General features: G+C 45.6%; 1 protein-coding gene across 1 annotated transcript in view; it reads right to left on the bottom strand.

The window, feature by feature from the left end:
• Positions 1–235: 235 nt before the first annotated feature.
• LOC139541585 (DENN domain-containing protein 1B-like) overlaps positions 236–13,097 on the bottom strand; it is a 217,083-nt gene continuing 204,221 nt past the window's right edge. Inside the window, exons 21-23 of the mRNA XM_071346391.1 lie at positions 5,990–6,063; positions 5,404–5,623; positions 236–5,222 (exon numbers count right to left, since the gene is read on the bottom strand). Coding sequence (XP_071202492.1) covers positions 4,236–5,222; positions 5,404–5,623; positions 5,990–6,063 — 1,281 coding nt within the window. The 3' untranslated portion in view covers positions 236–4,235. The remainder of the gene's footprint in view (positions 5,223–5,403; positions 5,624–5,989; positions 6,064–13,097) is intronic.

Raw genomic sequence — 13,097 nt, 5'->3', positions numbered from 1 at the left:
CATAGTGACTGCCATAGTGGGTATGCCAATGACAATGTGTTCACTGTTGAGGAACCTCAAGGAGAAGAGGGCATTAGAGTGAAGTGAGCCGATTGGCAATTCCTGATCTGACAATCCCTTCCCACTCCCAGCAAACAGCAGTCATAAGTTAACATTGCCTAATATGTCTACAGCTTTCTAAAATATCATTTTGAGGTAAATAATCAACTTTCATTAAAGGAGAATAGAATTGCACTGACCTTTCGTAGTATTATGTATTATTTATTGAGATATAATTGAAAATGGAATACAGGAAAATGTTCCATATACATGAACATAATGAATGTTAAAGTTCACAGAGGATACAGAGGATAAAGTTGTACCACTAAGTCCATAGCATGTTACATTCACCTATATGATGTTTTTTTCTCTGCATTGAGAACATGCAAGTAAGTTACAGTACCATGTCAAGTAAGTTTGCACACACTAGACTTCAGTAGGTTGTACACGGCATATTCAAATCATTACAGTACCATGTCTAGGGACCAGTGAACAAGGTGAATGAACTGCGTCACTCTCAGTACTGTCAGTCACTAAATGACCGTTTTAAAACGTGATATGCCTCCGTTAGTTTTCTTGACAAACAGTGGTTTTGATCTTTAATATCACATGGGTATTAGGAAAAAGGGACATTTATAATCATAGCATAAGAGAATAGAAGCTGTCAGCTTTTATCCTGTTTTCTTCTGCATCAGCATGTAAGCAGTGAGACAGTAACCAGACATTCAGTCATACAAATACCAGCTTTTCAGTACACTGATAATCAGCCACACAGGATTCCTCGCCGACTGTGTTAGGAAGACATTGCTCAAGTAAACCATCACAATCCACAGCAGTTAAATACAGTAGTCATGTAGTACATGAGAAATAAATTCAGTTTGATAATAAAATAACTACTAAGTACAGTATTTCAACACCATGTTTGCAAGGCAAGGGTGGATATTGGACAATACTACCGGACCTGACACCATCTTCTTTTTCTCCATTTGATTTGATTAACGGAAAAAAACATTCAACAACAAAATAAGATTTGCAGAGCATGGGTAATATTTTGAAGGAAAAAAACTGAAACATTTTGAATTTAAAAAAAGACATTCATATATGTATAACAAAAACTGAAAAATAAAGTGAATTAGTTGCAAGAATTTCTGCCACCTCATGAACTGAAATACTGTAACGTGCTGAGTGACTGGATGAAAAAAAATGCCTATTTTCCCCGAAATAAGATCTAACAACAATAACATTTTAGGTGTTTGTTCTGTGAATCATGATACAATATACTATAAAACTCCTTTTAAAATACTGTAATCAGAACAAAAAAAACATGTCCAATCATTGAAAATAATATTTCATCATTCTGAAACAAAGCTTGAAATATAACTACATAGAGAACATCTTCCAACAAAGAAATAGCAAGATCATTCTCTATTTTGTGAGCTCAGTCAGAAAGATCATTGAAATACTAGCAAAGAGAAAAACACTACGAGCACACATGGACATGGAAAACAGAGATAGAATGACAGCGTCTAGTAGATCAAATAGGTTGAACTCTGTTTCATAGGTTTAAGAACTGACAACATACATTTAAGGATGTGGTTTAAGCTCTGAGTCTCATCACTGAGTGAACCAGTGGTTTTCCATGCATATACACAGCAGACAATAGCTATTGAAATGTTGAGAGGACTTGACCTCTTTAAAAGATCCACTATGCGGAAATCATTCCTCCATTGCCTGGTTCCTAAAATTCTAACAGTTCACGAAAAAACAACTAAGTATAGTATAGAGAATCATTATACCATCTAAACCGCTGTGAAATATCTTCTCATTAACTAAAAATATTGTATTTTCAGCTGTTTGAAGCTGGTGTACAAAATCGAAAGTAAAAGACCCATAAACTAAGCATAGAAACAGAGCACATAGAACAGATCTACCGCTTCTTAGACTGGCTTTCAATGAGAATGAAAGATCTATCACTCTGAATTTTGTCAGGTCACCCAAAAAGTTACAGCAGATTAAAGATACATTAGCAATGGCATTTTCTCCCTAATACCTTGTGTTGACCACACTAAGTATTACTCATATACTGTAAGGCACGCTCTTCATTCTTACACACAAACCCACATTTTGACCAGATGACAGATAATCTAATGAAACCATCCGTTAATCAATGGATTTATAAATATGATTATCAATTACCTGATCTGATTACAATTCATGAATAGTGGTAAAGTAAAATTCTATTCAGAATTTGGAAACTTTAAATGTGTTTTTTTTGCATAGTATATTGACAGCTTTCAAACTTCAAAACTATCCAAATAGGTAACATTTTGGGGAGTGAAATGAAACAGGCCAACAAATTGTACACGGGGCCCTTTCGAATCCAAATGAATAGCTGAGACGAGGGACTTCTCAGAACCACGGCGAACGCTTTACAACCTCATCGTTAGCACAGCCCGGCACTCAGGGAGGGAGCGAGGGCTACCGTTAAATTGGCACACCCAACAGCACTAGAGAAAACTGGCTAAACTCATCAACATAACATAACATAACCACAAACAAGAGCTGGAAAATACTTTATTCTGTCTGTATGTACTATAGTGGTACTATAGTGAGTGGTCACAATCTCTGGACATTACCCAAAGGGCTTGCATTCTCTCCATGGGAGATTGTTTTAAAAATCACTTCAGACGTCTGTCCATACTCTCTGAGGAGAGCCGTATTGCTTTGTTATCCTTCTACAATCATCTCAAGCCTTCTGGTAAAACACAGTGTGAAAACGTCAACTCAGTGTTTAGGAGAAAGCTTGCATTTAATTTGGTGTGCGCACATAGCAACGATTTTAGTTTGTGAAATCCCACTCCACTTAAAGCACTCAACTCTACTGGCCTCCATTTTAACTGTCAGCCTCCATTTTAGCTGTCAGCCTCCATTTTAGCTGTCAGCCTCCATTTTAGCTGTCAGCCTCCAAAAACCAGGGGGAAGGACGGAAGAGAGAGGAGGATGGAAAGAGATGTTGTAAGATGGTGAGCAAGGAAAGGTGAATGAAGGCGAGCAGGAAGAAGTGGAGAGAAGGAGAGAAACAGAGAGAGAGATGGAGAGAAACAGACAGAATGAGATGGAGAGAGAGAGAAACAGACAGAGCGAGAAACAGAGTGAGAGAGAGAGATGGAGAGAGAGAGAGAGAAAAACAGACAGAGAGCGAAAGAGAGAGAAACAGACAGAGAGAGAGAGAGAGAAACAGACAGAGTGAGAGAGAGAGAGAGAGAGAGAGAGAGAGAAACAGACAGTGAGAAAGAGAGAGAAAGAGTAAGAGTGAGAGAAAGAGTGAGAGGATTGTCTATTCATTCCTATCATCGGTTTACACAACTCAACTCCTCTTCTCCTTTATGTCCTGACAAACAGGAGCATCCTGAGAAACAAACACTTGAGAAAAAAACCTATCTAAATAGACTAAACTGAGCAACATATATTAAACTACCTTTACTATCTCTACGTGCTGTGAAAAAGCTGTCCATTTTCCACATTCATGACATGTGATAGTGGATCTAAGCAGATCAAACATTTCCAGAGTAACAGCTATATATATATATATATTACACATTTTAAGACTGAGCCGTGCCAACAGCAAATCACAGCTCTGTTTAAGGCATCGTGTTAGGCAACTTTCCAGCAGAACAGTTACTTAGGTCGCGGGGGGGGGTTCCTTTGTGTCTTTACAATACCTTCAGATCTGAGGAAAACTAAATGTTTTCTCTATTAATTAAAACACACTCATCTTTTAGTACCATGTAAATTAGTAATAAGTACCATTTCATGCGAGTGAAAATCCATCACAGATGTCCCTTTGTTTACATGGTAAGTCTGTGTTTCATTCATAAGACGGTTTGTTTGAATTCTGTAGCATGTTAGAAAGAGAACCAAGATGACCGGTCTTCAACTGAGACACCTAAACTTGGCAGGAAGAGAGGAAAAAAACAAGTGTAAGTCAAAGAGTCGTATCAGGGCGAACACACGCATCATTTCCAGTTCCCTGGCAGTGTCACTGCGAATTCCTGCGGTCCAAGGTCTGTTTTTGCATTTCTTCCCTCAGTGGTTAAGGTTAGGATTTGAGGAGGGCAGTCTGATTGTAGATCTGTGGTTAGAGGCAACTTCTACCTCAACCACCCCTGTCCCTTGTCCCTGTCCCTGCTTCTGTCTCAAGACTTGTCTGTGGCTTTGCTGTGGCTGTGGTTGTTGTCATGGGTATTATCATGTGTGTTGTTGGTTTTGCAGTGAACCTGGGACAGTTGTAGGCTGGTCTGAAAGTCTGAGCCGAGATAACACATGGAATCTATCTCCTCCAGAAGTCCTTTCTCCTGGACCTCTGCCCCCGAGACCCTGCCCCGTTCTTGCCACAGCTCCAGGTCCTCTCCCTGACCCATCTCCTCTGGGCTCTCTCTCTCCCAGGGCACCAGCACTGAAGGCTGCCTGGCCTTCACCCCCAGACTCTCTCGGTTCTTGCTGCCCTGCCTCTGGAGATTCTTGTCCTGGTACTGCCTCATCGTTTCCTTGGACAGCACCTTCCTCCGCAGGATGCTGGAGGTGGTCTGGGGTTTGGACTCAGGGCTGAGCAACTGGGGGTTTGGGGACTCTCTAGTGTGGGTTAGCGGTGGTGTGTGTGTTGCCAGTGGAGGATTGTGTGTGGAGGCACAAGTTGGTGCTGGAGAGCGGTTGGATGAGATGTGGTGGTCTCCCAGGGATGGTGATGGAGGTGTGGGGAGCGAAGACTCCCCTGGACAGAGCTGAGAGAGACAGATAGGGGGTGTGACATAAAGGGCCTGGGGATTAGGTTGGATTTTATGCTGGGTCTTGGTCTGAGGGGCCTGGGTCTTGGTCTGAGGGGCCTGGGTCTTGGTCTGAGGGGCCTGGGTCTTGGGCTGGAGATTGGGGACATGGTTGTCCTGCACTGAGGCTGGAGCTAGGACGGGTGGAGAGGATGTTGAGGGGATATGCTTCTGCCTCTTGAGGCTGCTCTTGCTGGGCTGTCTACGTGGGGAGGGGGGCAGGTGCTTCCCGTGGAGGGCACCGTCGTCCTGCCAGCCCCCTCCCTGTTCTCCTCCTCCAACACCTCCTCTCCCCACCACCCCACTGCCACTAGTACACACGTGGGGCAGGTTGCTCTCACTGGTGGGGTTGGACGCGTTCTAGAACACAGATACACACAGAGAGTGGTTTAGACATACAGACGTTTTCACTTACCGGTGCCTCATAGTCAATACTGTCCATATTCATAGACATTGTCCAAGGCGTCCAGGCTCTGTCTATCTACTGTATGTATCTGGGGTTAGATTAGTGCTGTTTAGATGTTACAGGTATTTCTCTTACCGTTGCCTTGTAGTTGATGTTGTCCATTGAACTGAAGTCCAGGCTCTTGGCGGCGCTGAGTTTGCCCTGCTCTGTACTGGTGGTGCTCAGAGAGTCCAGGATCTCCTCCAATAGGTTCATCTGGCCCGTGTGGGAGGGGTCTGTGTCCAGCTCCAGCGAATAGGATTCGTCGCTGTCCTCTGTGTAAGACGCCACCTCCCCACTGTCCTCAGATGAGATCCTCAAGGTGAGCAAATTAAATTTGAAAAAATAAATCAGGAAATCAAATCAGCAAATTAAATTCAGCAAATGAATCCGCAAATCAATGAATACATGAAATTCAGAAAATACACGAATCAATTCTGTATATAAATAATTAAATATTTCAGCAGATCAATGATAATTTCATGAATAATGATCGGTCCAAGAGGCTATGATCACAATGCAATAAGTATACTTTAGGACTAAACCACTTGAGGGCAGCATTGGTATGGGTAGGAGGATGAAGAGGAATTAATACATAGATAAATGTCAGATATCAGACATATCCAAACTACAGTATACTGGGACTCTATTGGCATCGGCATATTCTAAATCAGAGCCTTACTTGTTGGCAGTGTCCTCTTCATCACCATCGATGGCAAAGTCAGGACATCCCATGGGACACTTGGTGTCATAATGCTGTAAATAAAACACACCAGCGTTCCTCAGGTTACTCATGGTGAATCCCATCTGAACATGACAACATCATGACTCTGGATGGTGATCGTGCTGTACTGTCTTTGTAACATGGAGACAGGGTGTTAATCACAGTCTAGTCCAGTCCACCCCAGTCCACCCCACCCAACCCCACCCAACCCAACTCAGCCCTCCCCAAACTAGCACACCCTACCCCAGTCCAGTCCAGTCCAACTCAGCCCACCCTAGTCCAGTCCACCCCAACCTAGCCCAGCCTACCCCAGTCAAACCCAACCCAGTCCACCAGAACCTAGCCCAGTCCACTACCAGCCTACCCCAGTCCAGTCCACCCCAGCACAGTCCATCCCAGACAACCCCAGTCCACCCCAGCCTACCCCAGTCCACTACAGTCCAGCCCAGTGCTTGGTACCTCAGATCCAATGTGTTTAATAAGCCACCTGTGTAACATGTTTAACTGTCTGGGGACTTAAAGGAGAGAGGGCCTTTAAAGCAGACTGTGTCTCCCTCCTCCCTGTCTCCCCTCCTCCCCCATGAGTTCAGCCCCAGACCTGGTATTAAACATACATTCATCCACTGCACACGTGTGATCTTTTACACAGTCTCTATCTCTCTTTAAATGTCCCTCTAACTCACAGTCTCTATCTCTCTTTAAATGTCCCTCTACCTCAGTCTCTATCTCTCTTTATATGCCCCTCTAACTCAGTCTCTACCTCTCTTTAAATGTCCCTCTAACTCACAGTCTCAATCTCTCTTTAAATGCCCCTCTACCCCACTCTCCGTTTGTCTAGAGCTCTCATGCCGACTCTCCCTTACTCCATTGTCCTCTACCACCATCTCTCCATCCCAGTCCTCTCTCTACCTTCACACCCCTATTTCTCTCTCTGTACGCAGCCTATAAAATCCGGTTTGCCACATTATCAAAGCCTGTAACTTTCCCCGGCACCCAGAGAGCAACCATGACCTATGACAGAGATAAATAAATAGAGCGAGAGAGAGAGAGGACAGGTCCAATTCAGGGAGAGAAAGAGGAAAAAGGGGACCTAAAACCCCTGAAGACTGGGGTGGGGGGGGGGTGGGGGGGGCATTAGGGCGTTGCACCAACCTGGTCTTGATTAGCTGACACAGTGCCAGCCAGAAGGGAGGAATGTAACGTGTTGCTGATCTCTGCTCATTTAGGGTGCACACACACACACACACACACACACACACACACACACACAGGGGTTAACTTCTTTGTGATAGGGGGCAGGATTTTCACTTTTGGATGAATAGCGTGCCCATAGTGAACTGCCTCCTACTCTGTCCCAGATGCTAATATATGCATATTATTATTACTATTGGATATAAAACACTCTAACGTTTCTACAACTGTTTGAATGATGTCTGTGAGTATAACAGAACTCATATGGCAGGCAAAAACCTGAGAAAAAATCCAAACAGGAAGTGAGAATTCTGAGGCTGGTCGATTTTCAACTCATCGCCTATTCAAATCCCAGTAAGATATGGATCTGTTTGCACTTCCTACGCCTTCCACTAGATGTCTGTAGAACGTTGAATGAAGCCTCTACTGTGACGTTGAGCCGGATGGGAGCTGTTTCAGTCTGTGGTCTGGCAGAGTGACAGTTCTTGGTCACGCGCATTCCAAATGATATAGCCTTGCGTTCCATTACTTCTGTAGACCGAAAGTAATTCTCCGGTTGGAACGTTATTTAATATTTATGATAACAACATCCTGAAGATTGATTCTCTACTTAGTTTGACAAGTTTATTCGACCTGTAATATAACTTTTTGAAGTTTTCGTCTGAAGTTCGCCTGGATCTGCGCGAGCGTTTGGACATGTGTACTAAACATGCTAGCAAAAGTAGCTACTTGGACATAAGTAATGGACATTATCGAACAAAACAACGATTTATTGTTGAACTAGGATTCCTGGGAGTGCATTCTGATGAAGATCATCAAAGGTAAGGGAATATTTATGATGTAATTTCGTATTTCTGTTGACTCCAACATGGCGGAGAAATGTTGTTATATCTGAGCGCCGTCTCAGATTATTGCATGGTGTGCTTTTTACATAAAGTTTATTTTTATTTTTTATCTGACACAGCGGTTGCATTAAGAACAAGTGTATCTTTAATTCTATGTAAAACATGTATCTTTCATCAAAGTGTATGATGAGTATTTCTGTTATTAGATGTGGCTCTCTGCAATTTCTCCGGATATTTTGGAGGCATTTCTGAACATGGCGCCAATGTAAACTAAGATTTTTGGATATAAATATGCACATTATCGAACAAAACATACATGTATTGTGTAACATGATGTCCTATGAGTGTCATCTGATGAAGATCATCAAAGGTTAGTGATTAATTTGATCTCTATTTCTGTTTTTGTGACTCCTATCTTTGGCTGGGAAAATGGCTGTGTTCTTCTGTGGCTATGTACTGACCTAACATAATCGTTTGGTGTGCTTTCGCTGTAAATCCTTTTTGAAATCAGACATGTTGGCTGGATTCATAACATGTGTAGCTTTAATTTGGTGTCTTTCATGTGTGATTTCATGAAAGATTGATTTTTATAGAAATATATTTGAATTTGGCGCGCTGAATTTTTTCTGGCTTTTGGCCAAGTGGGACGTTAGCGTCCCACATATCCCGGAGAAGTTAACTGGCACCAACAGAGGATAAATGTGTGCAGCGTCCATTTAGACCTCCTAGCAAATGGGCTGAACAGGAACACACGGTGCTGACTGTCTGGCTTTGGCTGCTCGCTGGCTGCCCCCTGGGAGTGGTCTGGCTGCTCTCTGGGAGTGTTCTGGCTGCTCGCTGTCTGCTCCCTGGCTGCCTCCTGGGAGTGGTCTAGCTGCTCTCTGGGAGTGGTCTGGCTGCTCTCTGTCTGCTCCCTGGCTGCTCCCTGGGAGTGGTCTGGCTGCTCGCTGGCTGCTCGCTGGCTTCTCTCTGGGAGTGGTCTGGCTGCTCGCTGGCTTCTCTCTGGGAGTGGTCTGGCTGCTCGCTGGCTGCTCGCTGGCTTCTCTCTGGGAGTGGTCTGGCTGCTCGCTGGCTTCTCTCTGGGAGTGGTCTGGCTGCTCGCTGGCTGCTCGCTGGCTTCTCTCTGGGAGCGGTCTGGCTGCTCTCTGGCTTCTCTCTGGGAGCGGTCTGGCTGCTCTCTGGCTTCTCTCTGGGAGTGGTCTGGCTGCTCTCTGGGAGTGGTCTGGCTGCTCCCTGGGAGTGGTCTGGCTGCTCGCTGGCTGCCCCCTGGCTGCTCCCTGGGAGTGGTCTGGCTGCTCGCTGGCTGCTCGCTGGCTGCTCCCTGGGAGTGGTCTGGCTGCTCGCCCCCTGGCTTCTCTCTGGGAGTGTTCTGGCTGCTCGCTATCTGCTCGCTGGCTGCTCCCTGGCTGCCCCCTGGGAGTGGTCTGGCTGCTCTCTGGGAGCGGTCTGGCTGCTCTCTGGGAGCGGTCTGGCTGCTCTCTGTCACTATCTCTCACACAGTCTCAGGCGCTATAATAATAAAGGCCATTACTGTAAATCAGCACTGTGATGTCATGTATACACACGCACGCACACACAGTTATAAATCTGTGTTGAGGCCGACATGGCAGTTAGGGAGACTAGAGATGCACTTGAGAGAGGGTGGGTGCTGGGGCACACACACACACACGTCATGGTTCTTGCTGCTATTTAGCCTGTTTATTTGAGCACTGGGGCGTGTTTAGGGAAGCGGGCCCTCTCAGTGTGTCTAGGTGGCTATTAAAACAAGGGGAACCAACCATACCCACCTCAACCCATCTCATAACCATACCCACCTCAACCCATCTTATACCCACCTCAACCCATCTCATATCCATACCCACCGCAACCCATCTCATATCCATACCCACCTTAACCCATCTCATATCCATTCCCATCTCATATCCATACCCACCTCAACCCATCTTATACCCACCTCAACCAATCTCATATCCATACCCACCTCAACCCATCTCATATCCATACCCACCTCAACCCATCTCATAATCATACCCACCTCAACCCATCTCATATCCATACCCACCTCAACCCATCTTATACCCACCTCAACCCATCTCATAACCATACCCACCTCAACCCATCTCATAATCATACCCACCTCAACCCATCTCATATCCATACCCACCTCAACCCATCTCATATCCATACCCACCTCAACCCATCTCATATCCATATCCATACCCACCTCAACCCATCTTATACCCACCTCAACCCATCTTATACCCACCTCAACCCATCTTATACCCACCTCAACCCATCTTATACCCACCTCAACCCATCTTATACCCACCTCAACCCATCTTATACCCACCTCAACCCATCTTATACCCACCTCAACCCATCTTATACCCACCTCAACCCATCTTATACCCACCTCAACCCATCTCATAACCATACCCACCTCAATCAGTCCTCCCTTTCCTATGATCATAATTCTATCCATGCTAGATTCCCAACCCCTACCTAAATACTGTAGGAAGGACAAACGATACAGAAAACAGAAAGACATCTGCAAACAAAAGTAACCTGGATGAATACACACTTTCTACTTATGAAACACACATAACTGATTTAACATATAAAGTCATCCAGTGGTGTTGATTACAGTGGAAGTAGAATGGCTATTGGAGAAACAGTCCAGCCAAGCTAACCCAGAGATAACCATGCTTCTCCTGACAGACTCAGAGAAAACTGGAAGTCACTCTCTCCTCTTTCTTGTTCTATCGGTCTCCATCTCACCCTCTCAGTCTGCATCTCTCTCTCCCTCTTCTATACCTCTTTCTCTCATTACAGATGACTCGGCTGCAGTTGAAGAGAAATGGAGAGAGAGAAGGAGAGACAGAGAGAGAAGGAAAGACAGAGAGAGGGAGAGAGAAGGAGAGAGAGAAGGAGAAACAGAGATAGGGAGAGAGAGGAGAGAGAGAAGGAGAGAGAGAAGGAGAGAGAGAGAAGGAGAGAGAGAAGGAGAGAGAGAGAAGGAGAGAGAGAGAAGGAGAGAGAGAGAAGGAGAGAGAAGGAGAGAGAGAGAGAAGCGACAGAGAGGGAGGGAGAGAGAGAAGGAGAGACAGAGAGGGAGAGAGAATGAGACAGAGATGGAGAGAGAATGAGACAGAGGGAGAGAGAGAAGGAGAGACAGAGGGAGAGAGAGAAGGAGAGACATAGAGAAGGAGAGAAAGAAGGAGCGAGAGAGGGAGAGAAAGAAGGAGAGACAGCGAGAGATAAGAGAGAAGGAGAGACAGAGAGGGAGAGAGAGAAGGAGAGACAGAGAGGGAGAGAGAGATAGAGAGAGGGAGAGAGAGGGAGAGAGAGAGAGCAGCACCAGGAAAAGATGCAGCAAATTATGTCCAATACTGAAAATGAAAAGGTCCAGACTATTTCACGAAATCTGTCCAAAACCCCCAGTTTGAAGGGGGGAAAAACCCATTTTGTTTGTTTAAACGCACACTAAATCACTAAGCTCACTGTTATGAGATGTGGTTCAATAGCTACTCTGCAGGGTCACCTCTGCTGGCATGACAACGGACCTTCTTACTATCTGTGAATATTTGTCTGAATAATGTTCACTGATGCGATATACACAATGGTGAGTTATTCTAGTCATTGTCAATACCTACGCAGCTACACATATTCTGTGGCAATAAAATCATTTAAATGTACAGTAAGTTGACAGCCATCTTTACACTTAAAATAATTTATTGAAGTACAATTCTGGTGAAATAAAAACCTGTATATTCAATATGGCGAATACTGCTCAGTAATCCTCTAACAAGGAAAAGTGTCATGCTTTCCAAACGGAATGAGCCAAGATATCAAATCTATATAGAGGAGAGCTCATGCCAGTGACTCTATGAAACCTTCATGTACCATACAATAAATCTAGATTTCACTCCTCTAGTTATGAGAGGAAAATAGTAATCACCGTCCAATTCAGATAGAAATATTTGAAGAAATAAACTTTTTCTCTCTCTCTCTCTCCTCGGTCTGCTTGACTAATTATGTGAAGCGGCGAGCATGCGGCTGTGCACTGCGGCCAACGACGGAGCGCCGGCTCTACATTATACATTTCATATGGTGTTTCTGAGTGGCCACTGATCTCACAGCTTGGCACACTACGTGAGATATGCCTGGAACATGCACACAAACCTTATAGAGAGAGAAAGAGAGGGGAAAAGGAGAGAGAGAGAGCGAGAGGGGGGGAGAAAAAGAGTGAGCGAGAGAGAGAGGGGGAGAGAAAGAAAGCGAGAGAGGTGGGGAGGGGGAGAGCGGGAGAAAGGAGCGAGAGAGGGGGGGAGGGGGAGATAACTGGAGAGAGAAAGAGGGAGAGAAAGAGAGAGTCGGAGAGGGGGGAAGAGGGGGAAAGAACTGGAGCGAGAAAGAGAGGGGAGAGAGAGAGAGAGCGAGAGGGGGGGAGGGGGAGAGAGAGAAAGAGAGAGCGGGGGAGTGGGAGAGAAAGAGAGAGAGCAGGGAGAGAGCAGGGGAGGGGGAGAGGGGAGAGAGAGCGCGAGAAAGAGAAAGCGAGAGAGTGAGGGGGAGAGTGGGAGAAAGAGAGAGTGAGAGAGGGGGGGTAGAGGGGGAGAGAACTGGAGTGAGAAAGAGGGGAGAGAGAGCAAGCGAGAGAGAGAGCAAGAGAGAGGTGAGGGGGGAAAAGAGAGAGGGGGAGAGAAAGAGAGCGAGAGAGGGGGGAGAGAAAGAGGGCGAGAGAGAGGGGGAGAAAGAGAGAGCGGGAGAGTGAGAGGGGAGAGGGAGACAGGGAGAGAAAGAGCGAGCGAGAGAGAGAGAGGGGGAGGGGGAGAGAAAGAGAGAGCGAGAGAGAGAGGGGGAAGAAAGAGAGCGTGAGAGAGCAGGGGAGGGGGAGAGAAAGAGAGAGTAAAAGAGAGGGAGGGGGAGAGGGTGAGAGTGGGAGAGAGAAAGAGAGCGAGAGGGGGAGAGAGCGGAGGGAGAGAGCGAGAGAGAGGATGGGGAGAGAACTGGAGCGAGAGAGAAAGAGCGAG

This window comes from Salvelinus alpinus, chromosome 16, assembly GCF_045679555.1.
Source record: "Salvelinus alpinus chromosome 16, SLU_Salpinus.1, whole genome shotgun sequence".
Taxonomy (NCBI): Eukaryota; Metazoa; Chordata; class Actinopteri; order Salmoniformes; family Salmonidae; genus Salvelinus; species Salvelinus alpinus.
The sequence above is the reverse complement of the archived record's forward strand: the minus strand, read 5'-3'. Positions and strand labels throughout refer to the sequence as shown.